Source organism: Mustela lutreola, chromosome 3, assembly GCF_030435805.1.
Source record: "Mustela lutreola isolate mMusLut2 chromosome 3, mMusLut2.pri, whole genome shotgun sequence".
Taxonomy (NCBI): domain Eukaryota; kingdom Metazoa; phylum Chordata; class Mammalia; order Carnivora; family Mustelidae; genus Mustela; species Mustela lutreola.
Window position 1 is genome coordinate 134458618 of NC_081292.1, and position 25757 is coordinate 134484374.

At 41.7% G+C, this 25757-nt stretch overlaps 1 protein-coding gene and 1 long non-coding RNA gene across 2 annotated transcripts; one reads left to right on the plus strand and one right to left on the minus strand.

Annotated features, from left to right (window-relative positions):
• Positions 1 to 493: 493 nt before the first annotated feature.
• On the minus strand, positions 494 to 18950 carry LOC131827021 (uncharacterized). Its single transcript, XR_009351855.1, has 3 exons — positions 18703 to 18950; positions 14890 to 15038; positions 494 to 1432 (listed from the first exon to the last, which is right to left on the minus strand). It is a non-coding gene; the product is annotated as an uncharacterized LOC131827021 (long non-coding RNA).
• A 2310-nt stretch (positions 18951 to 21260) lies between these two features.
• NEUROD1 (neuronal differentiation 1) lies at positions 21261 to 25482 on the plus strand. Its single transcript, XM_059166861.1, has 2 exons — positions 21261 to 21466; positions 23102 to 25482. The coding sequence occupies exon 2, from the start codon at positions 23113 to 23115 to the stop codon at positions 24181 to 24183; it is 1071 nt and encodes a 356-aa protein (XP_059022844.1). The 5' UTR covers positions 21261 to 21466; positions 23102 to 23112; the 3' UTR covers positions 24184 to 25482.
• Positions 25483 to 25757: the final 275 nt, after the last annotated feature.

Consider the following 25757-nt stretch of genomic DNA (forward strand, 5'->3'; position numbering starts at 1 on the left):
CAGCTGTAATAAAAGAGTGAACAAGAGACAGCATAGCAAAGTTATTGAAAGGATGGATGCTGGACCCCTACAGACTAGCTTCACAAGGTCAGCTCTGTGACCTTCAGTTAGTTAATCTTTTTATATGAATTTCCTCATATGTAAAGTGTGGATAATGATAATACTTAAAAGATCGTTATAAGGATTTTAAAAGTTAATGCATGCAAATTTTAAGTAATTCTAGAATAATACCTGATACATGGTGAATGTTACAAAAGCTTTTTTAAGTAAGTGAATAAGACCATCAAGATTCTTGTGCTCACAGAACTCACAGTAGAGGTCTGTGCTGTCCAACAGAAATATAAGGTAAGCCACATATATAATTTAAAAATTTCGAGTAGCTACATTAAAATAATTGAATTACAAGCAAGGTTAATTTTAAGAATTTATTTAAACCATTCTATCAAAATATAAGCATTTTAATATGTAATCAATATAGTCATAAGATATTTTGCATTCTTTATTTTGCACCAAGTCTTTGAAATACAGAGAATATGTTATACTAGAAGACATCTCAATTAAGATGCTTACTTCTTATTTATATTTAGACCTGTATATAGATTTAATAAACTTAGAGTTGAAAAAGTAGATTCACATATACAACTAATTCCAAATATATTTTTACAATAACTGATTTGAATATTATTTTCTAAAATTGAAGCTTACTAAATTAAATAAAGTTAGGAACTCATTTTCTCAGTCACAATAAGTTATAATTTATCGTTTAAGAGCCACATATTAGATGGTGCAGGATAGAGAAAAGTATGATACATAAACAGGCAATTATAGAATGTGGTAAAGTGCTATGTTAAGGAAAGGATAGAGTGCTCTGGGAGCACATATTAGGGGTGCTGATATAACTTGGGCAGAGGAATTTAATCAAAGACATTTTTCTGGAGAAAATGCTGTCTATTCTGAGACCTCAAGCAAGAGCCAGCCAGCTGACAAGGAGGAAAGGGTGTCTAACAGAAGAAAGATATTATACATGAGGGGAAATGCATTTTCACAGACCTGAACATATTTCAGAGTGGCCAATTCAGACTGTGCATGTATGTAGTAAGTAGAAAGCAAGTTAGAAAGGAAGAGGAGGTGGAAAAGGGAGAAGTGGAAAGGGGAGGCTGGGAAAGTAAGCAAGGGAAGAAGACCTGATGGGTTTCCTGAGAATATGAAGGGGGCCAGACTAGGCTGAAGGTAATGAAGAGCTACTAAGGGATTTAAACAGGGTAGTGGGAGTGCCTGGGTGGCTCAGTTGGTTTGGAGTCTGTCTTCGGCTTGCGTCATGATGCCAGCCAGTACACTGGGATGGAACCCGCCTCAGGTTCCCTGCTGGGTGAGGAGGCTGTTTCTCCCTCTTCCCCCTGGTTGTCTTCTCTCTCTCTCACTATCTCTCTCTCTGTATCTCAAATAAATAGATAAAACATTAAACAGGGTAGTGACATGATCATCTTGTATTTATTAAAAATCATTCTCACTACTGTATGAAAAACACTTAGATGACAAAAACTGATGCTGGCACCTCACGTCCATTAGAATGGATACTATTAAAACAACAACAACAAAATAACAAGTGTTGGCAAGAATGTGGAAAAATTGGAACTCTTACACTCTGTCAGTGGGAATGTAAAATGATGTGGCCACTATGGAAAACAATATGAAGTTTCCCCCAAAAATTAAATTAGAAGGACCATAGGATCCAGCAATTCCACTTCTGGAAAAGAATTAAAGCAACATCTCAAGGAGGTATTTGTGTATTCATGTTCATAGCAGCACTATTCACAAGAACTAAAATGTGGAAACAACCTAAGTATCCATTGACAGACGAATGAATAAACAAAATGTGGTGTATACACAATGTGTATTATTCTGCCTTAAAAAGGAAGAAAATCATGACATTTGCTACAATATAGATGAAGCTCAAGGACATTGTGCTAAGTGAAATAAGTCAGCCACAGGAAGACAAGCAATGTCTTTCTTGCCATTTACATGAAGTATTTAGGGTAGTCAGGAGCATTAAGACAGAAAGTAGAATGATGGTTGGCAGCGGCTTCGGGTGGGTGGAGAATGGGGAGTTACTGTTTAATGGGTATGGAGTTGCAGTTTTGTAAGATGAAAAGAGTTCTGGAGATGGATGGTGGTGATGGTTGCCCAACAGTATGAATGTACTGAATGCCACTGGGTTGTACACTTAAAAATGGTTGGAAAGGTAAATCGTAGCTTATCTGTTTTTGCCACAATAAAAAAAAAATTGTAGGTATCAAGTTAGAAGAGGTTATCACTGTGATGACTTCAAAAGTAAAGATGAGAGCTGAAATGGGGTAAGAGAAATATAAATGGGAAGAAATGGGTTGATTTTAAGGATATCAGGAGTAGAGATAAAAATTTGTTGGTAATCGATTTTAGTCAAGTATGAGGGAGAGTCAGAAGTCAACCTGTGCCCCAGGTTGCTAGTGTGATAAACTGGGACAGAGGGTGTTGACATTCTTTGAGGTAGGGAACAAAGAAGAGACTCCGGTTTGGCTGGGGTTGAGGGTGAGGAAAGTAAGGGTTCGCCATCAGACACACTGATTTTCAGGTGATTGCAGCAAATCCAAGGGAAATTGTCTAGCAAGGAGTTGGAAACAAAGGTTCTAATTTCTGGAGACATCCTGGAGCCCCTCTCATAGGGAGGGTAATTAAAGCTGTAAGAGTTGGGGCACCTGGGTGGCTCAGTGGGTTAAGCCTCTGCCTCCAGCTCAGGTCATGATCTCAGGGTCCTGGGATCAAGTTCCGCATCAGGCTCTCACTAGGCGGGGGCCTGCTTCCTCCTCTCTCTCTCTCTCTCTCTCTGCCTACTTGTGATCTCTCTGTGTCAAATAAATAAAATCTTAAAAAAAAAAAAAAGCTGTAAGAGTTGTTTAACAATGAGTATGCATGGACATTTATGGTTTGTCTGTCAACATATTTCCCTTGGTATTCTTTTGAATGCTTTGTACACTCTCATCAACAGTGTGTGGTTTGGGTGGGGAATTCCCCTCCCACTCCAAGGGTAGAATGTGAGACCTAGGTTGAGGTCTAGTAGAAGGTCACAATGATTAGAGTGGAGGATTGGCAGCCATTAAGTGGGAACTGAAGGACTCATAATGGAACTACTTCTTTAAAAAAAAAGCTTCTTCTGCTCTATCCATTGGTCTAGAGCCTAGAAAAATATGGAACTAAGGCTACTGCAGCCATCTTGCCATCACGAGAGTGAGAATCACTCAGAGCCTAAGAAGCAAACACACAGATTCGAGATAAAGAAAGCTTTTCTTTTTAATGTCATTTCAGCCCTGAATCTAGCCATGCCTGAAGGAAGACCTAATCTTGGACATTTAAATTATGTGAGCTAAAATATATATATATATACCTTTTTCTTCTTAAGACAGTTTGAAATTTTTATATCTGCAATATAACAAGTACAGGCAGTCCTCACTTTGCGTGGTAGCATGAGACCATAAAAATGCTCTTTCAAGCAAAAACTATACAGATCTTAAAAATCAGTAAGAAAATTACAGTGGTCTGTGACCTTTAAAATGTTCTTGTTGGGGCACCTGGGTGGCTCAGTCAGTTAACCATCTGACTTTTGGTTCTGGCTCAGGTCATGATCTCAGTCAGGGTCCTGAGACTGAGCCCCTAGTGCCTCGGACTCCGCACTTAGTAGGGACTTTCCTTGAGATTTTCTCTCTCCCTCTGCCTGACCCGCACTTGCATGTGCGTTCATGCTCTGTCTCTCCAAAATAACTATGTAAATCTTCAAAAAATATATTCTTTTCAAAACATTAAAAACTCTTATGGTTAGGAAATAAAAATAATAATAAAATTGATATTTATTAGTACACTGAAATTTTCAACATTAAAAACATTGAGAATTAAAGTTTTATTTCTTTGTACAAAATGTATCAAAAGGAGTTTGAGTAATTTTTACCTTCTTGTTATGATGTAACCTAAGAAACAATGTCTTTTCTAGGCCTTGGTGAACTCTTGTATTCCTTTCTACATTTGGATCAGCTTCCAACATTTTCTCTTTTGTACCTTTTTTTTTTTTAAAGATTTTATTTATTTATTTGACAGAGAGAGAGAGGTCACAAGTAGGCAGAGAGGCAGGCAGATAGAGAGAGAGAGAGGGATGCAGGCTCCCAGCTGAAAAGAGAGCCCAATGCGGGGCTCGATCCCAGGACCTTGAGCTCATGACCTGAGCCAAAGGCAGAAGCTTAACCCACTGAGACAACCAGGTGCCCCAATCTTTTGTACTTTCTATACCATGAAATTCTCCATGATTTCCTTTCCTTTGAGGATTTTTGCCCCTGTTGCTTCCTCTGGGACATCATCCTTGTTATCCCAACAACTCTCCTCATTTATGTCAGTACATTTTTCTTCCTGATGGTCCCATGGCTGCAAGTCTAGTCTCTTGGACGGTGACAGTGTCAATACTCCTACAGGGGGCTGTTTCTTTTATAACTCTATTTACTTTCACTTTGAATTCTGCAAAGTCATGCCAATTTCTGAAACAATGAAATCAGCCTTTACTGGCAGTAAAAGGTTCTTATTTGGTCATCTTATAATTACTGTTTTTTTTCAATGTAACACCTCACTTCAGTGTTTGGCCTAAATGCTGTTTAAACTGATTCAATGTGTGTTCTCATTACAGTCTTCAAAGTAAAAATAAACACTCCTTTTCGACCATTTAGTGGATTTCTGTTCTAAGAACAACTTAAACAGTGTTGAAGCCACTTTACCTTGTTTTTCTTTGGTTCCTCGAACTTTCTCCGATGTTGCATTCATTGGCTTCATGCAGACCAGGACATGTCCTATCTTTGCTCTGCTGTCTCCTCCCAAATCTCCTAGTCACATCCTATTTTACTTCCAGTGTTATCACCTTTAATTTCTTTGTTGCACTTTCAGGTTTTTCTTTTATTCATTTTTGTAAAAAATATCATGTGGGTTTATCCCTGAGCGACAAGGAGGCGACCCAGCTCTGGGTCTTGGTGTTTGTGCATGACTAAATAACTGGTATGTAATGGCCAACCATCAACAGACTTTGAAAGAGGGGGTGTGGTTGGTCACTGATGTGTGTCTGTTACTTCTCTGGGGCTTGTGGAGCTGGCTGTGAATTTTATATTTTATGCAACTACAGTTCATATATAATATAACTGAAATTTGAACCATGTTATTGGGATACTGGTGTTATTTAACTAAGCCACAGTCAATAATATTTGTACGTATCAGATCTGTTCAAAGCAATGACTGTTTTGCAACCTAAGGCAGTGATTAGGTAAGAAGAAAACAGAAGAAAGCCTGGAAAAGAACCCTGAGAAAAACCAAGATTTAAGGAATGGCCAAAGAAGAAAAATGTGCACAATAACTTATAAAGAGTGACCAAAGAGGTGGGAGGAAAATGATAAACTTATGGTATCACACAAAGCAAGAAATGAAATGTTGCAATGCATTTTACACTTCTTTAAACTGAAATATAATTCCCATCCTATAAAAATCACCATTTTATTTTAAGATTTATTTATTTATTTTAGAGAGCCTGAGAGAGAGAGAGAGAGAGAGAGGCAGGGGGAGGGGCGAAGGGAGAAGGCAAGAGAGAGAGAACCTCTAGAAGACTCCCTGCTGAGTGTGGAGCCGGACACGGGGCTCCATCCCAGGACCCCAAGATCATGACCTGAGACAAAATCAAGAATTGGACACTTAACCAAGTAAGCCACCCAGATGCCTCAAAATTCACCATTTTAAAGTGTATAATCCAGTGATCCAGTGTGGTTTTTAGTATATTCACAAGGCTGTGCAACAATTACTACTATCTAATACCAGTGTATTTTCATCATCCCCAAAAGAAACTCTGTACCCATTCACATTTTACCTTTTCCCAAACCCTGGAAACTATGAAACAACTTTCTCTATAGATTTGCCTGTTTGTGACATTTTTTTATAAATAGAATTATATAACATATGCCCTTTTGCATCTGACATCTTTCACTTAGTATAATGTCTTTAAGGTCTAACCGTGTTGTAGCATCTACCTATACTTACTACTTTCTATAACTGCATCATACTCTATTGTGTAGATATACCACATTTATTTATCTATTTATTTGGTGATGGACACTTGAGTTGTTTCTGTTTTTTACAAATGTTACAATGGATGTTTGTGTAAAGTTTTTGTGTGAACATACTTTTTCAATTTTCTTGGGGATATACCTAGGAGTGAAATTGCTGGGACACATGGTAATGAACTTTTTGAGAAACCACCAGACTGTTTCTGCAGTGGATGTATTATTTTATATTCCCAAAAGCAAAGTATGAGGGTTTCTTCATTTCTTTTTAAAAAATCTTATATATGAATAGTTTCTCTTAATTTATTCTGCTTATCTAATTTCTCATTTTATTTCACCAAGCATACTTCCTCCTTGCATCTTTGACTTTTGTATCCCACATTTGTTAAAGTTACTTCTACCTTTGCATATAATACATTTCTTCATACTGCAAATCACTTATGGTTTCCTTTTCCCATATCGTCTACAATTTATTTAAGCTATGCAGAGCATAAGGTCTCTTTCAATTCATGCGTCCAAGCTGTTCATAACTACCAAAAACATTTCCAAAGTTGGTCCAATATAGATAAGAACCCTGACTTTATTTACCTTCCTTTCCTCTTCAACTTAATTTGTTTGATCCAATTTAAGAATTTTGGATTAAAAACTTGCATAATAACCTTAGGAGTAGGTGATGCACAATGAAGAAAATGACCCTTTACTTCAAAAGAAGTATCTCAATGTGTCCCCCATCATTGAATGTAATCTTCACTGAGGTATCAGTCTCTTAAATTTTCCTTGAATTTACTTCCCATCCTCTGACATGTATGAACTTTCTTAATGCATCTAGAGTATCTGTCAATTCCTACATTCCACAGGTAACAACATAAACGTCATTGACATAGTAGACCAGCATGACGTTCTACAGAGGAGTGAGATGATCACAGTCCTTGAAGGCTAAAGTACCTGAAATAGAATGTGTCAAGGCAAGCTATTTCTGCTGTTCTTTGCTTATCAGGATTAAAAAAAAAATTATCAGAATGGTAACTGGCTACCAGGTATAAGGGCTGTGTTAACTTACTAAAGAGATCACATGATATAGCATCTATATTTAAAATCATCACTTGTTTAAATTTATAGTAACTCACTGACATTCTCTAAGACTGATTGATCATCTGCACAAACTAGAAAAAAAAAGTTTGTTTTTTGTTTTCGTATGGAGATACGACAGGAATCACTACCTAAGTTTGTTAGCACATGGATTCATTTGCTGGAGAGAGATCCAGGGTGATCGAGGCATTAACAAGTTAAACATTTATTTCTCATTAAATACAAGTCCTTATGTAAGTATAGCTGGCATGATGTAGGCTTAGTCACCCAGCTTCTTTTGTCTTATCCTCACACTGTCTCTAGGGAGGTGCCTTGGTCTGCCTTCTAGTTGGCACAAAGGGGAAAAGGAGAAGGGGTGGCTATATCACTTCATTATGATGACAAGATCCCAGAAATTGTTCTTATCACTCCTATTCGTGTCCCATTGACCAAAATTTAGTCACATTACCATACATGGCTAAAGTATGTCAGAAAAATATTGACTTCTGTCTGGAGATGCTGTTTTTCTAGCTAACATGTGGAGATATGCTTCCATGAGAGTAAAGGGGAACACAACCATTGGGGGACAACTAGTAGCTGCTGCCATATCACCTTAATCTTTCCAAACCAGCGATGCTGGACTCTTCTCTGCAATATCCTCATTGTGCAGCTTGTCTTTGGATAAGGTCAGGAAGTTCAAGACATTTGTGTGGCCCATTGTTGCACAATAATCCTCATTTTGGAGGTCAAGGAGCCAAGCTGGATATTTAGTCATCTCTATATGCAGGAAATGTGGAAATACCCACAGTATGGTTTTGCAGATCCACAGGTACTATTGAAGCAGAATTTGGCCCCCAAAATCTAATTGTCATCTCACCTTCATATGCCCCCATTCTTCCAAGTGGATCATAATGACATCCTGGACTGTGTTACTTGAAGGTTGGGGGACAATCATCCCTGGAAGAACCAACTATTTCCCTTTTCCAACTACCCAGTTACCTTGGTAAATAGTCAAATATCCTTTTGGAGAAGGCTGAAACATTTATAAGATGTACTTGTGATAATATTACAAGGTCTTCCTTCAAGGTTGGCTGGTTTCCTCTACATTCAAAGAGCTGTGGGTTTGAGGATAGACTCCAGTTTAGAAATTGAGTGAGAAGCCATGGTGATACTTTGGTGACTTGTGATAAGCCACTTTAGGTGTTATCATTCATTCTTTATTACTGTTACTATGAATTTGACCTAATTCATTCCTAGGGAATCCCATGAAATGTTAAGAGACCACTAAGGAATTCTCTTCTAAACCACCATAATCACCACTCCAGCTCTACTGTACATTGTGGTTAAAATTCCACTTTGCTCTGATTTTTATAGGATGCTCCCTGCCAAGTCAACCCATCATCACGATTGCTATCAAGGATCCCATTCAATAGTAACATTGCCCTCCTTCCTTTCCAGCCTGAAGAGGGGATTTTAAAAAGATATTGTTGGTCCCAAATCAATAATACAGTGCTGCTAGTCATAGTTAGGCATAGTGAGATGGTCATCAAGCAGGTTGCAGATAATGAATTCACTCTGACCTTTTCTGCTTAAAACTTTGGATTTCTGGACTATTTTGCTATGTCATTTCAAGAAATTTTCTTGTATTTCAATTTCATGCCATGTAGGTGACTTTGGAATGTACATTTAGTCAAGCTCTGAGCACTATTCCCCAGGGCTTCATCAGCACTTTGAATCCATAATGATTAATAATTATAACAGTATCCCTAAACTCAGTCTGATCTGAAGTAGTGTTCTATCCTCCCTAGATTAGTATGTTCAGAATCTGAACATTGGCCAAGCCATTTGGAAAAATAACAAACAAAACCTTGCAATTATTTGCCGGTCTCCTGCGTGTGCCATTGCTCTTGTCTCACCTGCTGGGGTCTGACACGTTCATCAGTGAGAGGCGATAAGAAGTGAAATGAGTGAGGCAAGAATAGAACTTCTGCTCTCTTGCGGTTTGGGTACTTCAGGCAAGCTCTTAAGCAATCCAGGTCAGCCTCGCTTGATATGGCAGGAGGAGGTGCTATAAATTGGACATCAGTTGGACATGGGGAGACTTTCAGTATAACTTAAGGATTCAGAGTAATTGGAGCCATCTCAGTCCTCCCCAGTGTTGACATTACAGTCTCAGTTTTTGCTCCTTTACAAAAGAGATCTGCAGGTGGTCGTGGTGAAATACTGAGAATCTTTAGTGGTTCTTAAACATTACCATGAGTCAAAATCACATTGAAGATTTCTTCAAACATAGGTGTCTGGGCCCCACCTCCAGAGTTTCTGTTTCAGTTGTTCTAGAATGAAGCCCAAGAAATGCCTTTCTTAATGAGTTCCTGGTAGTTGCTTAGGCTACTGACCCAGGAACCGAATTTTGAACACTACTGCTCTACCCTGTAATTTAGTAACCTATCTTTGGTATCTGGCTATAACAGTTCTGTAGTCACAAATGACTGCAGTTTCTTTCAGAGAAATCAGAAATTCCTAGCTTTTTGACTGTTTCTTGAGTAAGTCCATGTTCTTTCTTGAAGTTACTCAGTGTAGTTAATGGTAGATAACCCAACTCTTCATCCATTGTATTCTGTGCTCCCAGGATGGTTAATTGCAGTATCTACTGAGTGTGGCATTTCATTCCAGGTGACCACAGGTGAAAAGCCAACTAATTTATTGTTGGGTGTCATGAATTACTGTCATCTCTTAAAAGATTTATTCCAATCTTCCAATTTATCCCAAATACATATATATGTGTTTTTCATTTCCTGATCACATATTTCTACCTTTTTAATATTCTATTGTCCATAAACCCTTCTGGTACCAATTACTAAACAGGAAAGAATTTTTAATGACAGATGACATATCAATGCTACCTGGAATCTATACAAATGGGTTTCTTTTCTTTTGTTAAGTTTTTTTTTTTTTTTTTTTTTTGACAGAGATCACAAGTAGACAGAGAGGCAGACAGAGAGAGGAGGAAGCAGGCTCCCTGCTGAGCAGAGAGCCTGACGCAGGGCTCCATCCCAGGACTCTGGGACCATGACCTGAGCCAAAGGCAGAGGCTTTAACGCACTGAGCCACCTAGGTGCCCCTCAAGTGGATTTCATAATGGTTATAGAAAATTCACAGAAATATTGTGAGACCTGACAAAAAACTGTAGCCTGAGAATTCCAAGTGTGAGATCCAAAACTGTATCACAGAAGTAGGTTATTAAGAAAAATACTGCCTCTCGGAATTCAGAATGCTGACAACTCAAAAAGCCCCACTACATCTGCTGGCTTCAGAATAGTGCATCAGAATTTGTGCCAACCAAATAAATCCCCTATCCTCTGACTCCCCCATGTAACTTTGTTTTAAAGTAAGGCCTACTGCATACGAATAGCAGAACACATACCACATCTAGGGAGTGTAGGAAACATTTCTGATCTATTCCTTTGTGGTGGCTCTCCAACCTTCTCACTCTAGAAGAGCATGCAAAAAGGGAATGAGATTAATGCTGAGTGAACCAGTCCATTGCATCTGTTACAGGTGGAAGGTGCAGCCCGGATTTTGCACGATTGTGCATGGCTGGCTAAAAGAGAAGAAGAATTGAGAGAATTGTAATGCTGAAGGGAAAGTGGAACCGCGACATGGTGGGCCATGAAGTATCCCAAATATTTGCTGTTCTTCATACTGAATTAAACTGATAGTCAAGTAATCTGAACATAAGCGGAAGTAAAAAGTAAAAAACCTCCACCTCTTTCTAGATATATAACTTCAAACAAGTTATTTAACTTCTCTGTCTCTTCATCTATAGAATGTCACTCGTATGAATATAATAATACCTGTTCATAGAGCTGTGGAGGATTAAATGACATAACTTTTCTATATCATTTAGCACAGTCCCTAACACATACATAGGAGTTTAATGTTTATTATGACATATAGCTACAATTTCAAAACTTCTGAAATACTTGTAAGTGTGGGATATTGATGGAAAGTCTCACCTGAACAAGTATTTTTGATATTTTGATTAATCAAAACATCCAGATCCCTGAGCCATCTGGAAGAAATGGAATTTTTTTAGAGTAGTGTAACATTTAACTATTGCAGCATGGCAAACTACCCCCAAAACTTAGTAAATGAAGGAAACAAACTATTATTTCTCATGTATCTATGAGTCAGCTGAATGCTTTTGTTGATCTGGGCTGTATTTGTCAGGATTCTTAAGGAGCCCTTCTTTCTGTTCTCACGGACCCTGGTACACTTCCAGGTACATTGCTTCAAAACTAATGGTTTATAGAACTCTCTTCCTTATGTACTAATATTGATGTTTAATAATACACAGTGGTTTGTAGATACTCATATAATAAAAAATAAGAAATTACAACAGCCACAACTGTCAAAATCCAATTGCTAAAACTAATAATGAAGTATTTATGAACATAGATTTATAATCTTCAATAGAAAAATATCATATTTGGCTATTATTGTCAATAAAAGAATTCTGTTGCATGAGAAAAAATAATTTTCCAGTTCAATTATAAATATAAATAAATAAATTACCATAGACTATGTACTATAGTTAAATGAAATTTTTCCTAAACTGCTGCTCTATTCAGACACTGAAGGGTAACCTGAAAAGCTATGTGGGAATTGAAAGAAGGCAAGGCTTTAGTAACAAGATCAGGGGCTAAATGGGAAAAAGGTTCCAAGATGACCTATGCACATATATGTGTGAAGAAGGGAGAAGAGAGGGAATATTAGTATATGTGTGTATGTAAAACTAAGAAATACTAACATTTGGTGTATAAAGAACCCCAAAGACCACATCCAGTGTGTTTTCTGAATTAGACAACTTTTACAACACAGCTTCCATAAAACTGACAAAGACTTTCTTCAGAGAAGGAAAAATGATACTTTATTTTTCTGCTTTTAAACTATGCATTTGATGTATCTCCTTGTCAGCTACCCAAATTGAAACACACATCATTGAGTTTGGGGGTATTTTCATGTTTAGAAGCTAAGAAGCTCATCAATAAATGAATTTGTTAATAAGAGATGTCAGTTACAGCCTTTCCCTTTGCCCAACTCCATGTGAAAGTACATGCTTTTAGACAATGAGTTTGCTAAAGAATAAGGACTGAGCTGCAATTAAATAAGACAGTTTTTCCAAATAAAAACAAAAATCTTTGATTATTAAAGGCCAAAGTAGGAGCATATTAAACAAGTGTTACTTGTTTTGAACTAGATACATCCAGAGTCCAAACAATTTGAGGACTTCCAAGAAAAACAAATTTTAGTGTGATTCTTGAATAATGAGCTTTCAATGAGAATGGATATTCCTATGATGTCGGACAACTTATCTATGATTTCCTCCAACTTGATCTATTCTCATCATTTGGTTCACTACAAAACTTGGCTGAATATAGCTGACTAAATTACTGGTTATCATTCCCCCATTCTTATTTCCAGAAAGACTCAGCAATTTATAGTATAGTTGTATTTATTAATATTATTTTTAGATTAATTGAATGATTAACATCAAGCTTAAAACTATTTGAAGCAATATTAAAGTGTGTGTCTGTGTGTTTACAAAACATATAAATAGATCTTGGTCAACTTCTTTTATTGGTACAATGTAGTGGCTAAAAGGTACAAGCTTTGGAGTCAAGTGACCTGATATTGGTCATATTACCAGACCTACATAAGCCCAATTTTTCTCAACTGTCAATGAGAATATCATAGTTGTTAACTCAGTGCACCTGAAATGTCTTAAGTGCCCATTAAATGTGTACGGTTGTTCTACTACCTGCTTTGCAAAGCAGGCAGTACTGTTAGATTGTAATTTTTAATGGGTTCATAAATTCTTAATGAATTAAATTAAAGTCAGCATGTTACTTCTGAGGAAGCCAGCAATATTCCCACAAGGTTGTAAAGAATCATGGTTTTTAGTGGCGATTGGGTAATTTGTGTGGAACTAGGCTGTGGTTTCAGGGTAGTCTTTCTAAGTCTATCGAAATGTGCTCTCTAATTTCTTCTGCAACCAGCCTAATTCGAGTACCTTCTCCTGCTAGGAAAGCTGAAATAGCCTCTTTTTACCCAACCCAGCTTCTACGCAATCATATATCCAGACTGTGGTTAAAATGATGTTCTAAAAATGTAAATCTTACTCAAGTTTCGTTCATACTGCGGCCAGCAGCTCAAAGCTCTTCAATGGAAAGCAGGTTCTGGGACTTGTCTTTCTTTTTGCTACCTTACCTCTCATTATCCCTCATCTTAGTGTTATGGTGAATGTTTTTAGGTTCTTAAACTTCCGAGACCGTTCTTGCCCTTTACATATATTCTTCCCCGTGCCTGGATCACTCTCTCCCAGACCAGCCACCTTCACTGGGTAGCGCTCTTCTCATGGCCTCAGCTCTGTTAATGTGGGGAGCCCTCCCACATTAGTCTTTTGCCAGTCCTTTGTCCTCAGTTTTATGCAGTTGTGGGTTTTGTTTTCCTTTCCTGCACTTATCTCAAGTCAGATGAGTGCATACTTGCTTGTGAGTAAATCTTATGAAAGTCTATCTCTTTCACTAAAAGGCTTTGAGAAAGCAGACTAATGACTATTTCCATGTATGCCTAGCACCTAGAAGCACAGTGCTTAGCACATAGTGACACTTGATATAGATTGCAGAATACATTTATTACGCAGTGAAGAAGGCAGTTTCTGAAAGGAGGGGAATGAAGAGACAAGCTCTCCAAAAATAAACTGAAGCCACTTTAGAGTCTTTGCTTACTTAGTTCCATCCTCGTTCTCTACATAGCCTCTATATCTCAGCACTCTGAACTAATGTGAAAAGAGAGGACTTCCCTCCCCCCATCAGAGATGATCAATCTTTTCCATGTCAAACCATTTGAGGTAGGATCCAGGAGTGAATGCAAAGGCAGGGGAGCCACATTTGATTTGATAGAGGGCTGCTTTAAATCATATATCCCCCTCTCGGCTTAATTTTTTTAGTTCCTTGAAAAAAAGATCTCCACATCTAAGATAAATAGATAAAATGTCTACAAGATGCATGGCTTTCTCCTTGAATCATCAAACCGTATGAAAGTTTCAGTAAATGATGGTTAGAGAGAGAACCTCCCTAGAGTCTGGACCCTCCTTTGTCCCTAGCTGAGTATGCAACCACCTCAGGACCAGTCTCAAAGGTAGGCAGAGAGATTGTAATCTGCTTAAGACAACTGCAGCAGAGCATGGTGCTCCAGCCTCCATCCAAAATTTAACTCCCTTAAGTTGTATTCATCTCTGAATGTCAATATCAAGTACTCATTTTTGTTTTCTGTGCCTTGTTACTTTGCCAGTGCTGTAGGTAAAGGCAATCAAATTAATTAACATTTCTCTCTCTCTCTCTCTCTTAATCTCTTAAAATGCATGAATTTACAGATTCCTTTCAACAATAAGTATGGACCAGAAAGAGTATATAGCTGCTTAGAGCACCTGAGGGGACTTGGAAAGATGTCTTCAGTGGCTAGAAAACAGGAACATGTAAAGGGTTGGTGGAGGGCACCGCAGACACTAGGGTCTAATTTATAATCTTGGCAATATTGGTTGTAATCTGCCTCATCAAATTAAACAGTTATCAAAGAAAAGAGAAAGAGTTATGTCAAAGTTCATATAGTTACCAATGGGTAGAGGAGAATTAGTCTTACTTACATCAGTCAACTACGGATGCCTCACCTCACAGCTTCTCACCACATATTAGGATTATGGGAGTGCCAATTCCCCTTGAGATAACTCTCAGCATTCATACTCCTCTCCTTATGCTTTTCTGCTCCCTCTTTCTTCTTGCAGAGCCAGCTTGCCTGCTTAGTGAAAGAGTAAGTCCATGAGTATGAGTGAGAAAAGTCTCAGATCATCAGAGTATCTCACAAAAGAGCAAAAATCTCACAAGAGGAAAATAGACTGCCGTATTTCTCCATAACCTGGAAAGTCATTTTTAAAATCTAGTCCCATTACAAGCAGATCCTGTTATAACATCATTGTTTGTAAATACCTAGAGCTTAGGCACCTTTGTGTCACTTAGGCATGTATATATGAATTTAAGTATTTATTTGTTTATTTATTATAAGAGCCTAACTTCATAAACAGATTGACCTGTTTGGGCTCCAAAAGTGGCTTGTCACTGAGTAAAAGTAATTTCCCATGGCAGGTGCTCCCAGCAGGTGGCTGCTCACAGTACCTGCATCAAAAAGGTAGATTTAGTCAGAGATTTTATTTTAATATGAAATCTGTATTACAGCCTGAGCCACTACTGGGTGATGTGCCAAAATTCATGTCTGCAGCATGATTTATTATGTGAAAATACCACAGAACTAATCAGTGGAGTTACTAATTAATACAAATCTGCATTTTTTGCATAAGCAATTAGTGCAAAGAGAGAGCAGTGAAAGAGGAAGTTTGACTCCTTTAATCTCAGTGCCTACTCAAGCAGAAAGACCCACCAGGGCCAAACTCCAAGATCTCCATTTGGAATTTCCCCCTTTTGATTAGTTAAAGACATAAAAGGTCAAATTATCAATATTTAATTCAGGTGAAAATATATTTGTTAAAGAAGAAAACATTTTATTTAAAGAAAGTGAGACTCTAGGTGTAAATTCTTGATCAAAAATAATTATATTTTCCATTTCAGTAAAGTCTGAATAATACTTAATAAGCATTCTAGTTGCTAATAATAATGGCATTTAAAAATTACATCAATTATAGGGGGAGGGGTGTGTAGCATATGTTTCTAAGATGTTGAAATCACCAAAGGTGCTTGTTCTTCTAAGTTACATCTCTGCTAGATTTTTCCCAGTATGTTGTGGGTAGAATGTGTTTAAAGTGCAGTATTCTAAATCCAGTATTTAGGTAATGTGGCTCACTAAATCTGGGCAAATAATGCCATTTAACATCAGTTGGTTTGTTTTCCCCATTAATTTAATAGAAATTGTTTATAATATGAAATAACTTGAGAGTTGAAAGGGTAATGGTGATGTAAAAAGACATATCATCAATAAAATGTATACTCCATATAATAAAAGCAAAATTAAAAAATAGTTTTAGATGTTTTATTATTTCTATGCACAGCAAAAACAAATAAGAGTTCATTTTGATTTTGATACTGTGTGGCAAACAAGTGCAACTATCTTTCTGAAAGTTACTCAATATATCACTTCTTTGTTTCAGGCTTGCCAGTTCAAAAGATAATATAAGCCCTTCCCTCGCCCCTAAACCTGGATATCTAGTTTTCCAGGAAATTTATTCTGAAAAGAAGGTGGCTAATTAAATGCAGATATACAGGGCTCTCTCATTAAAAGTTCGCATGTGGTGGTCAGTGGTTTTGTGAAAGAAGGCAAATAGGAAAAAGCAAAAGCTGCTGGAAGGGGTTCTTTTGAATCTGGGTACTGAGTATTTTAACGCCGCGAAGTGGGAATTGTCCACGGTGCTGATACCTTGAGGAAACTATTTTTCCTACAAGCTGCCTGGGGCTCTAAACCTGGCTCGCCTGGCTTCTCTATAATCCAGGAACTAGTCGGGCCTCCTCCCCCAACCCCGCGGCAGCCTTTGTTCAGGGGACGCTTAGTCGTCGTCGGTGTTCTTCTGCTCTCGGTACGGGCAGCTACACCCAGTTACCGGGGCTTGTTATTTGCTTGCGGCTCTCGGTTAAGGCGAAGGTTGGCAAACACGGGGCGCTTGTCAGTTACCCAGCCAGCCCGCGGTCCCCTTTAGACCTCAAGCTGTTGCTCAAGGCGCTTGAAACAGACGTGCGCCCTCCGTTTACTTTCCCTACCTAAGAACAGGAGCCCTCACAAATACACACTCATGCACACAATGCACACACTCACACACACTTAACTCACAAACCCCAAAACACACAGTGGTACAAGTCACATTCACATCCCCACATTCTCACATTCACACACAATCACACACGTTCTTACATTTATGTACACACTCCCATTCAAACAATCTCTTATGCACTCATATTCAGATTCACACACACTTGTACATTTAAGCACACTCACAGAGCGCATCTAACGCACGAGGCCTTGGGCAATCATGTGGATGACCTAGCCCGCCACAATGCTTAGAGCCACGCGTTGATTTTACATTGTGGATTTGCATGTTGGATGGTTTAAGGAAAGCCCCTCACTTCTGACTGAGAATCGGAGACAAGGTCCCTCTGAGCCCTGTAGGCGCCGTAAGGGGAGCCACCCAGGCCCCGGCGGGGCAAGGAGGACGTAAATAATAAATAAAAGAGCACAGGCAGGCCTAGCTGGGGAAGCCCAGTACTAAATCACTTCCCAAATCACAGCCGCGTTGTGCTCCATCCAATAGCTCCAAGCGATTTGTGGGGCTGGGGGTTGGAATCAATTTTTTTTCCGTTCTCGCAGGTGCAATATGAATCAATTATCTTAATTAAGATTATGCCGCAAGCCCAGGAGATTTGGGGAGGACGGGTTTTGCGCTCGGGGCGACGGCAAGGCATTTTAATAGCTTCTCTCTTGCTCCCGGCTCTCCCCCCGCCGCCAGGCTGTCGAGCCCGGGCAGCTCCAGCCTCTGGCCAAGACCTGGGCTCCCGGCGGCCTCCCCGGAGGCGTAGGCGCAAACCTGGCGCCGCGCAGGCGAAGTTGGGGGGAACCCATAACATTCCCCTCTGGCTTCCCAAAGGCCCCTGAGCTGCCGGGCCTATGAAATATCTATCTACAGCTTTCTGGCCCTAGACTTCTTCGGCCCCAGCGCCCTACGGTGTCACCCGCCCCGAAACTTCCCACCACCTCCCGCTTCTGGGACAGGATGAGGCCAGGACACCCCCCTCCTGGGATGCGCTGGGAGAGGACGCGGGAGCCGCTCGAGGTTGGTGGGGCCACCCGGGCTACACTTGATTCTTTCACTGAACGCAAGCTTCCCTTTGCAAAAGCAAGCATCTGTTTCCGCGAGAAACAGGTCACCGCCAGGGACGCCGGCCCTGCCCCTGCTCTTTATCTAGGCCCGGTGAATGCGTCGAACACCCCACCCCCACCCGCGCCGCCAGCTACACCCTTCCCACTCCCTACATCCCGACCGCACGCCCCCTCCCCCCCAATCTCCCCGCCCCGGGCACACTCCCCTCTCCCCACCCCGGCCACACGCTCCTCCCGCCCCCCTTCCCGCCGGCGCTCCTGCTGCCGCTTTAACGGCCGGGACCGCCCGGCCCGCGCCGCGCGCTCCAAGCGGAGACCCGGGGGGCGACAGATTTGGGGCATTGCTCGAGGGCAGTGAGTCATGAAAGCCGCTTTTGTTACCCGCGCGTGCGGTTCGCGTGCCGCTCAGCAGCCTGCAGCGCCCAGTGGGGACTGGAGCTGGAGGAGCACCGCTAACTGGCAGCGCGGGCAGAGGGAAAGGGCGAGAATTTAGGCAATCGGGAGGGGGAAAGTGTGCAACTGTCGGAACAAAGTCCAAAGAGGGAGAGGAAAATAAGGCGGGGGCGGCGACTGTGCCTCCTACCGAACCCCACAGCGCCGGCACTCCATTCTCTTCCAGCGTTACCGCCACCACTGTAGTCTGGCCTCACTTTCTCGCCCCGTCTCTCTCAACAATAAGCGCCTCAATCTAGGTCTAGTTTGTTCTTCTCGCCTCCTGGCCCGACTACTAGGCTGCCGCCTCGGGAGGTCCAGCCTGGGCTCTCTCGGCGCCAAGATTCCCTCGCTGGAGGACTGACATTCCCCGCGCAGAGGAGTGTTTGCTCCCAAACTCTTGTGGGCCATGAGGCTCATTAAGAGCCAGTGAGACCGAAATTCGTCAGGTCTCTGCAACATCCCGGAGTGGCCTTTTCTTTATATAAATCCCAAGCACTGGATTAGGGGTGAATTTATTAGAAGGAAAGGGAAAGAACGGGTCTACTAATTTCTGCACTTTGCACATTTGAGTATCAGCTGGCGAAAAACTCAGTCCTTTTCTGCCCTGGAACATTTGGTTCCGCAAGAATCTCCTCTATTCCACAGGATGTCGCAAACTGAGGTTTCCACTTCCCTGGAAAGGAGGGATCCCCTAGGTCATCCCCGGCTCTTTGGGCAGCTGGGGCCGTGTCTTCCATTCGCCCCTAAGGTTTCCCCTAAAGCTCATCTAAGACCAACAAGGGAGAGCCAGGGCGCCAGTAGCTGCACGGTGAGCTAGCCTGTGGGAGGCTGCTGGGAGAGTGGGGAGCACTTGGTCCGCCCTGCAGCAAGTGTCCTCAGACCTGCGAGTTGTGGACTCTCCTTAACTTCCAAGCCCCTTAAGTTTTAACCCATCACTGATGATACAGACGGTGCAGGGGTAAATAATGAGACTAGGTTCTGAGGTGAATTATTTGACATTCTTCTGTGCTCTTTGTACACTGATGAGTGAACACAGAAGAGCAAAAACTCCTTACAGCTCTGGTCTTGGAAACTCAGCATAATTCACCTCATGCTTTCAGTGGACGGGGAAGGTTGCAACCACCGCCTTCCAGGCACCAGTGATCTTGTTAGAACCCTCTTTCCCTCTCCACTGCATTGCTCCTCCAGTTCCCAGAGGCACCTAGCTTCTGCCGCTCAACCCTGACATTGTTTGCAAACTTGAGGGGCTTTTAGAAAGATTGCCTTTAAATAAACAATCCAAGTTCGAGGCATTCATTTGAAGGGGCGATGGGTCTGGGAGGGATAAGGTGTTAGTTAATGGAGAATTAGAGAAGAAGCTGGTGGAGAAGGAATGGAAAAGATGGGATATGTGACTAAAATCTGCCTTGGTAGGAATGAATAAATAGAGAATCACCATTCGAACACAAATATAGCTCCTTCAGAATTAGTCAGGAATCTCTATGATCTTTGTTTGACAGACAAGGTGGAGGTCGCATCAAGACAGTGTCTTTGAGGTATAGAGGAGTCATGGCCATTAACCCCTTGCAGAGCTGTGTTACAGTTCTTTCTTGAAAGCCGAACAAAAAGACTCCTTTAGCATAGGCCGGTTGCATCCCCCTATTGAGAAGACTTGTCTGAGCCAAGTACCCACTTACAGGCCTGAAACGGTGGAATGCCAGCCTCTGACAAGGAACAAGGGGCATCAGATGAGGGCATCCTTTGCAACAATCCAATGGCCTTGGCAAAGAGGCAGAATCTAAGCATCAAAGGAGTGCCCCAGCTTTCACACACAGAGCTCTGAGGCCTAAGGAGCCAAGGCCCGAGCGTGTGGACCAGACTGCGCCAAGGGCCAGGACTTCTGTGGGGGAAGTCTCCAGAAACAGGGGTAGCTGAAGGTGGGGACACACCGAGTTGCATTATGTATGGGGTAGAGTGACTGGTACAAAATTTCTGGACTGTAGAGAGTGGGAGTGGACGATACAATTAAGGAGGCTAAAGAACTAGCATCAAAGCTGAGTTTACAGATGAAGCCATTTTTACATGGCATATATGTTTTCTTAAAGGTTCGGTGGAGATGAGGAGAAGCTACCCTTTGGCGCCAATAAGCAAAGCGTCTGCCAAGAGGAGGAAACCCAGAGATGGACGACTCCGAGAGGGCAGAAAGTCTTGGTGCTCTGGAGACCAAAGCCTGGAGGAGATAACCAACGGAGTCAGGACGCTTCCCTGCGCGCCTCAGTCTCCACGCTGCTGCCTCTTTCACCTCTGCCCTATTTCCCGCCCCAACGCGGGCCACTCACTCTGATCTAAACGCAGTCAACGTTAGCTTTCCCGCTCCCTTCCCTCAATTCTCCTCCCCCCTTGCCCCCTCTCCCTTCTGCCGCCTGAAAGGGTTAATCTCTCCTGCGGGTAAAAACAGGTCCGCGGAGTCTCTAACTGGCGACAGATGGGCCACTTTCTTCTGGCCACAAAGGGGCCGGAATGGAGCGCTCCGCGGCATACAAATGGGCAGGTCACGTGGTCCCTGGCTCCTGGCTGGACCGGGAAGACCATATGGCGCATGCCGGGGAGGAAGGAGATGGGGCGGGGGTAGGGGTGGGGGCTAGGGGAGCTGGAGTCGGAGGAGGGTGGGAGAGCAGTAATGCTGAAGGGGCGGGCGGTGGGGGAGGGCGAAGGGAGCGCTCAGCCTGGACGCGTGCGCAGGCGCCGGGCGCAAGGACCTGCTAGCCGCTCCGCTCCGGGCCCCGCCTGCGCTCAGCATCACCAACCCGCCTATATAACCTGAGCGCTCGCCTGGCCGGGAAACGAGGAATTCGCCCCACGCAGAAGGCACGGCATCCGGAGGCCCCAGGGTTATGAGACCATCACTGCTCAGGACCTACTAACAACTGCAGGTAATTACAAGTCTTTCATTTTTGCCTGGGAATAAAAGCAGTAATTGAAGACCGGATATACCTACACATATTCTGAATGTGTGCGTTTGCGAGCGTGTGTATGTGTATTGAAACAGGCAGTCCTCTTTATGATTGCAGGCAAATACGCACAATTTCGACTCGCATCACTCAAATAACCACGGCAGGCTTTCTGATTTTTTAAAAAAATATGTTTTAGTATATTGGTTTTGAGGACGGGAGAAATTACAGGAGCATCTTTGGATTTTTTAAAATAATGCACAGTAACTCTGATTATTTGCTAGTGGTGATTTCGAAGTCATGAAAGCAAATAACTAGTTCACTTTCTCACTTCTTCCAGTAAGGAAAAAGAGGAAAAAAAAAAAAAAAAAAGCCCTGATACCAAGATTTGTTTTGTGTGCATCTATTTTATGCACATTGGAAGTGCCAACTTATTTTTTCAGTGAATAAAAGGGACATTTGCTAGCCAGAGTATACACACCCCGGGGGGGGGGGGGGGAAATCCCGTTGACAGATAGTTTAGTTAGAGGGGAGGGAAGGAGTGTGGAGGAGAGAGGAACCAACTCCTGCTACCTGTTACTGCTCCAGAGGCTGCCAAGTCTCCAGCAGCCACCGCAAAAGCCAGAAAATTCAGTTGTCTCACTAAAAGCTTTTTATTTTCTTCATTAGAAGCGGCAACTTCTCTATTGCCAATCGCCGACCATTATAATTACTCATTCTTTTAAAAAGAGGTTTGAGGCGAAGTTTGAAAAGCCCCAATAAAGAGCGGGCAGCTCTTTCAATGGGCTGTTTATTAGAGAGGCGCCTTCCGCACCTGATCCCAAGTGCGTGGAAGGGCGCTCTGCGCCATGCCCTCAGCCCTGGTCATGTAGCCAGAGCTTTTGTAGAAGGTGGAAATTCAGCAGAGAGACTGTAGTGGGAGGCGAGAAAAAAAAGGAGAGGGTGGGATGGAGACCCCGGACGACTTTTGTTGCCAAATGTTTCGTTAATGGTGAAATAATTTGGTGGATACTACTTTTTCTCTGCCAAGCATTTGCTCTTCAATCTCCAGTTAGTATAATCTTCTTAAAAATCACTGCTACCGTTAGTAAATTACGTAAGGGCTCTTCAACTGTAATCGCTAAGTACAAGAAGCAAGGGCAGAGAAGGGAACAAACAAAATTGGGATTTTCAAACTCCTCATTTTTTGTGGAGTTGCGAGTGACTTTGAACTCATACAGATAAATGTAAGGCAGTCAGTAAAAAACCAACAAACATGAAGTAGTCGAAATGTATGCTCATTTTCACGCATATTATTCTGCCACATAATCACCATAAACACACTTTCACCAAACCTAGGAAACATACACACAGGAGTGTACATATACACATACTTACTCTCTCTCCCACCTCCAGCCCTGCCCTGTCTCCTATGTGTCAGCGGGACACACGCGCGCCATTATAAAACACAGCATTTAACTTTTTCTTAGGGGCATCCATTTTGTAGTGAGCTGGTACTTCTCTTCACGTGCATTTCTACAAGGTTAGGGAGTGGGAGCTGAAGGCTTAGGTAGTTTTTGAATGTAGTGTTTTGCTCCTTTTCTTTCTGTTCCTCTCTCCCACCCCTGTTGAATGTAGGAAACCGAAACATGACCAAATCATACAGCGAGAGCGGGCTGATGGGCGAGCCTCAGCCCCAGGGTCCTCCCAGCTGGACAGACGAATGTCTCAGTTCTCAGGACGAGGAGCACGAGGCAGACAAGAAGGAGGACGACCTCGAAGCGATGAACGCAGAAGAGGACTCACTGAGGAACGGGGCAGAGGAGGAGGACGAGGACGAGGATCTGGAAGAGGAGGAAGAAGAGGAAGAGGAAGACGACGATCAAAAGCCCAAGAGACGGGGCCCCAAAAAGAAGAAGATGACCAAGGCACGCCTGGAGCGTTTTAAGCTAAGGCGCATGAAGGCCAACGCCCGGGAACGGAACCGCATGCACGGGCTAAACGCGGCTCTGGACAACCTGCGCAAGGTGGTGCCCTGCTATTCCAAGACGCAGAAGCTGTCCAAAATCGAGACGCTGCGCCTGGCCAAGAACTACATCTGGGCTCTGTCAGAGATCCTGCGTTCGGGCAAAAGCCCTGATCTGGTTTCCTTCGTACAGACTCTCTGCAAGGGCTTATCCCAGCCCACCACCAACCTGGTTGCCGGCTGCCTGCAGCTTAATCCTCGGACTTTTCTGCCTGAGCAAAACCAGGACATGCCTCCGCACCTGCCTACCGCCAGCGCTTCCTTCCCTGTGCACCCCTACTCTTACCAGTCGCCGGGGCTGCCCAGTCCTCCCTACGGTACCATGGACAGCTCCCACGTCTTCCACGTTAAGCCGCCGCCGCACGCCTACAGCGCTGCGCTGGAGCCCTTCTTTGAAAGCCCCCTGACTGATTGCACCAGCCCTTCCTTTGACGGACCCCTCAGCCCGCCGCTCAGTATCAATGGCAACTTCTCTTTCAAACACGAACCGTCCGCGGAGTTTGAGAAAAATTATGCCTTTACCATGCACTATCCTGCAGCGACCTTGGCAGGGGCCCAAAGCCACGGATCAATCTTCTCGGGCGCCGCTGCCCCTCGCTGTGAGATCCCTATAGACAATATCATGTCCTTCGATAGCCATTCACATCATGAGCGAGTCATGAGTGCCCAGCTCAATGCCATCTTTCACGATTAGAGGCATGTCAGTTTCACCATCCCCGGGAAACGTACCCACTGTTCTTACAGTGACTGTGGTGTTTACAAAAGGCAGCCCTTTGGGTACTATTGCTGCAAAGTGCAAATACTCCAAGCTTCAAGTGATATATGTATTTATTGTCGTTACTGCCTTTGGAAGAAACAGGGGATCAAAGTTCCTGTTCACCTTATGTATTATTTTCTATAGCTCTTCTATTTTAAAAAAGTAATACGGTTAAAAAAATGCACCACAAATTTGGTGTAGCTGTATTCAGATCATATTAATTATCAGATCGGGATAACAAAATCACAAGCAATAATTAGGATCTATGCAATTTTTAAACTAGTAATGGGCCAATTAAAATATATATAAATATATATTTTTCAACCAGCATTTTACTACTTGTTACCTTTCCCATGCTGAATTATTTTGTTGTGATTTTGTACAGAATTTTTAATGACTTTTTATAATGTGGATTTCCTATTTTAAAACCATGCAGCTTCATCAATTTTTATACATATCAGAAAAGTAGAATTATATCTAATTTATACAAAATAATTTAACTAATTTAAACCAGCAGAAAAGTGCTTAGAAAGTTATTGTGTTGCCTTAGCACTTCTTTCCTCTCTAATTGTAAAAAAAATTGCACAATTTGAGCAATTCATTTCACTTTAAAGTCTTTCCTTCTCCTTAAAACGAAAACCAGATCCATAACTCTTAAGAGGATTAAAAAACAAAAGAGAGAGAGATGTAGTCCCTATCAAAACATATCAATTCAACACATTACTTGCACAAGCTTGTATATACATATTATAAACAAATGCCAACATACCCTTCTTTAAATCAAAAGCTGCTTGACTATCACATACAATTTGCACTGTTTCTTTTTAGTCTTTTACTCCTTTGCATTCCATGATTTTACAGAGAATCTGAAGCTATTGATGTTCCCAGAAAATATAAATGCATGATTTTATACATAGTCACACAAATGGTGGTTTGTCATATATTCATGTAATAAATCTGAGCCTAAATCTAATCAGGTTGTTAATGTTGGGATTTATACCTATTGTAGTCAATTAGTACAGTAGCTTAAATAAATTCAAACCATTTAATTCATAATTAGAACAATAGCTATTGCATGTAAAATGCAGTCCAGAATAAGTGCTGTTTGAGATGTGATACTGGTACCACTGGAATCGATCTGTACTGTAATCTTGTTTGTAATCCTGTATATTATGGTGTAATGCACAATTTAGAAAACACTCATCCAGTTGCAATAAAATAGTATTGAAAATCTGACCAATTGTTGCATTTCTTCTTAAAGTGATTTTTAAGTATAATTCTTAAGCAGAATAGTTGCTTTATTTGCTGAATTAAAAAATACTAAATGCTAAAAGTAGAATAAAATAAAAGACAAAAGTTTACTTTGGCATACTCTTTAGTCTGTATATCTTGATTAGGGAGTCACCAGCTCTTCGTAGATAATGAAAGAACCTAACTCATATTTCATTACATGGAACATGAGGCGGGGGGAGGGGGGGCGACAAACGGTTGTGTTTGTTTTTCTTTGTTTT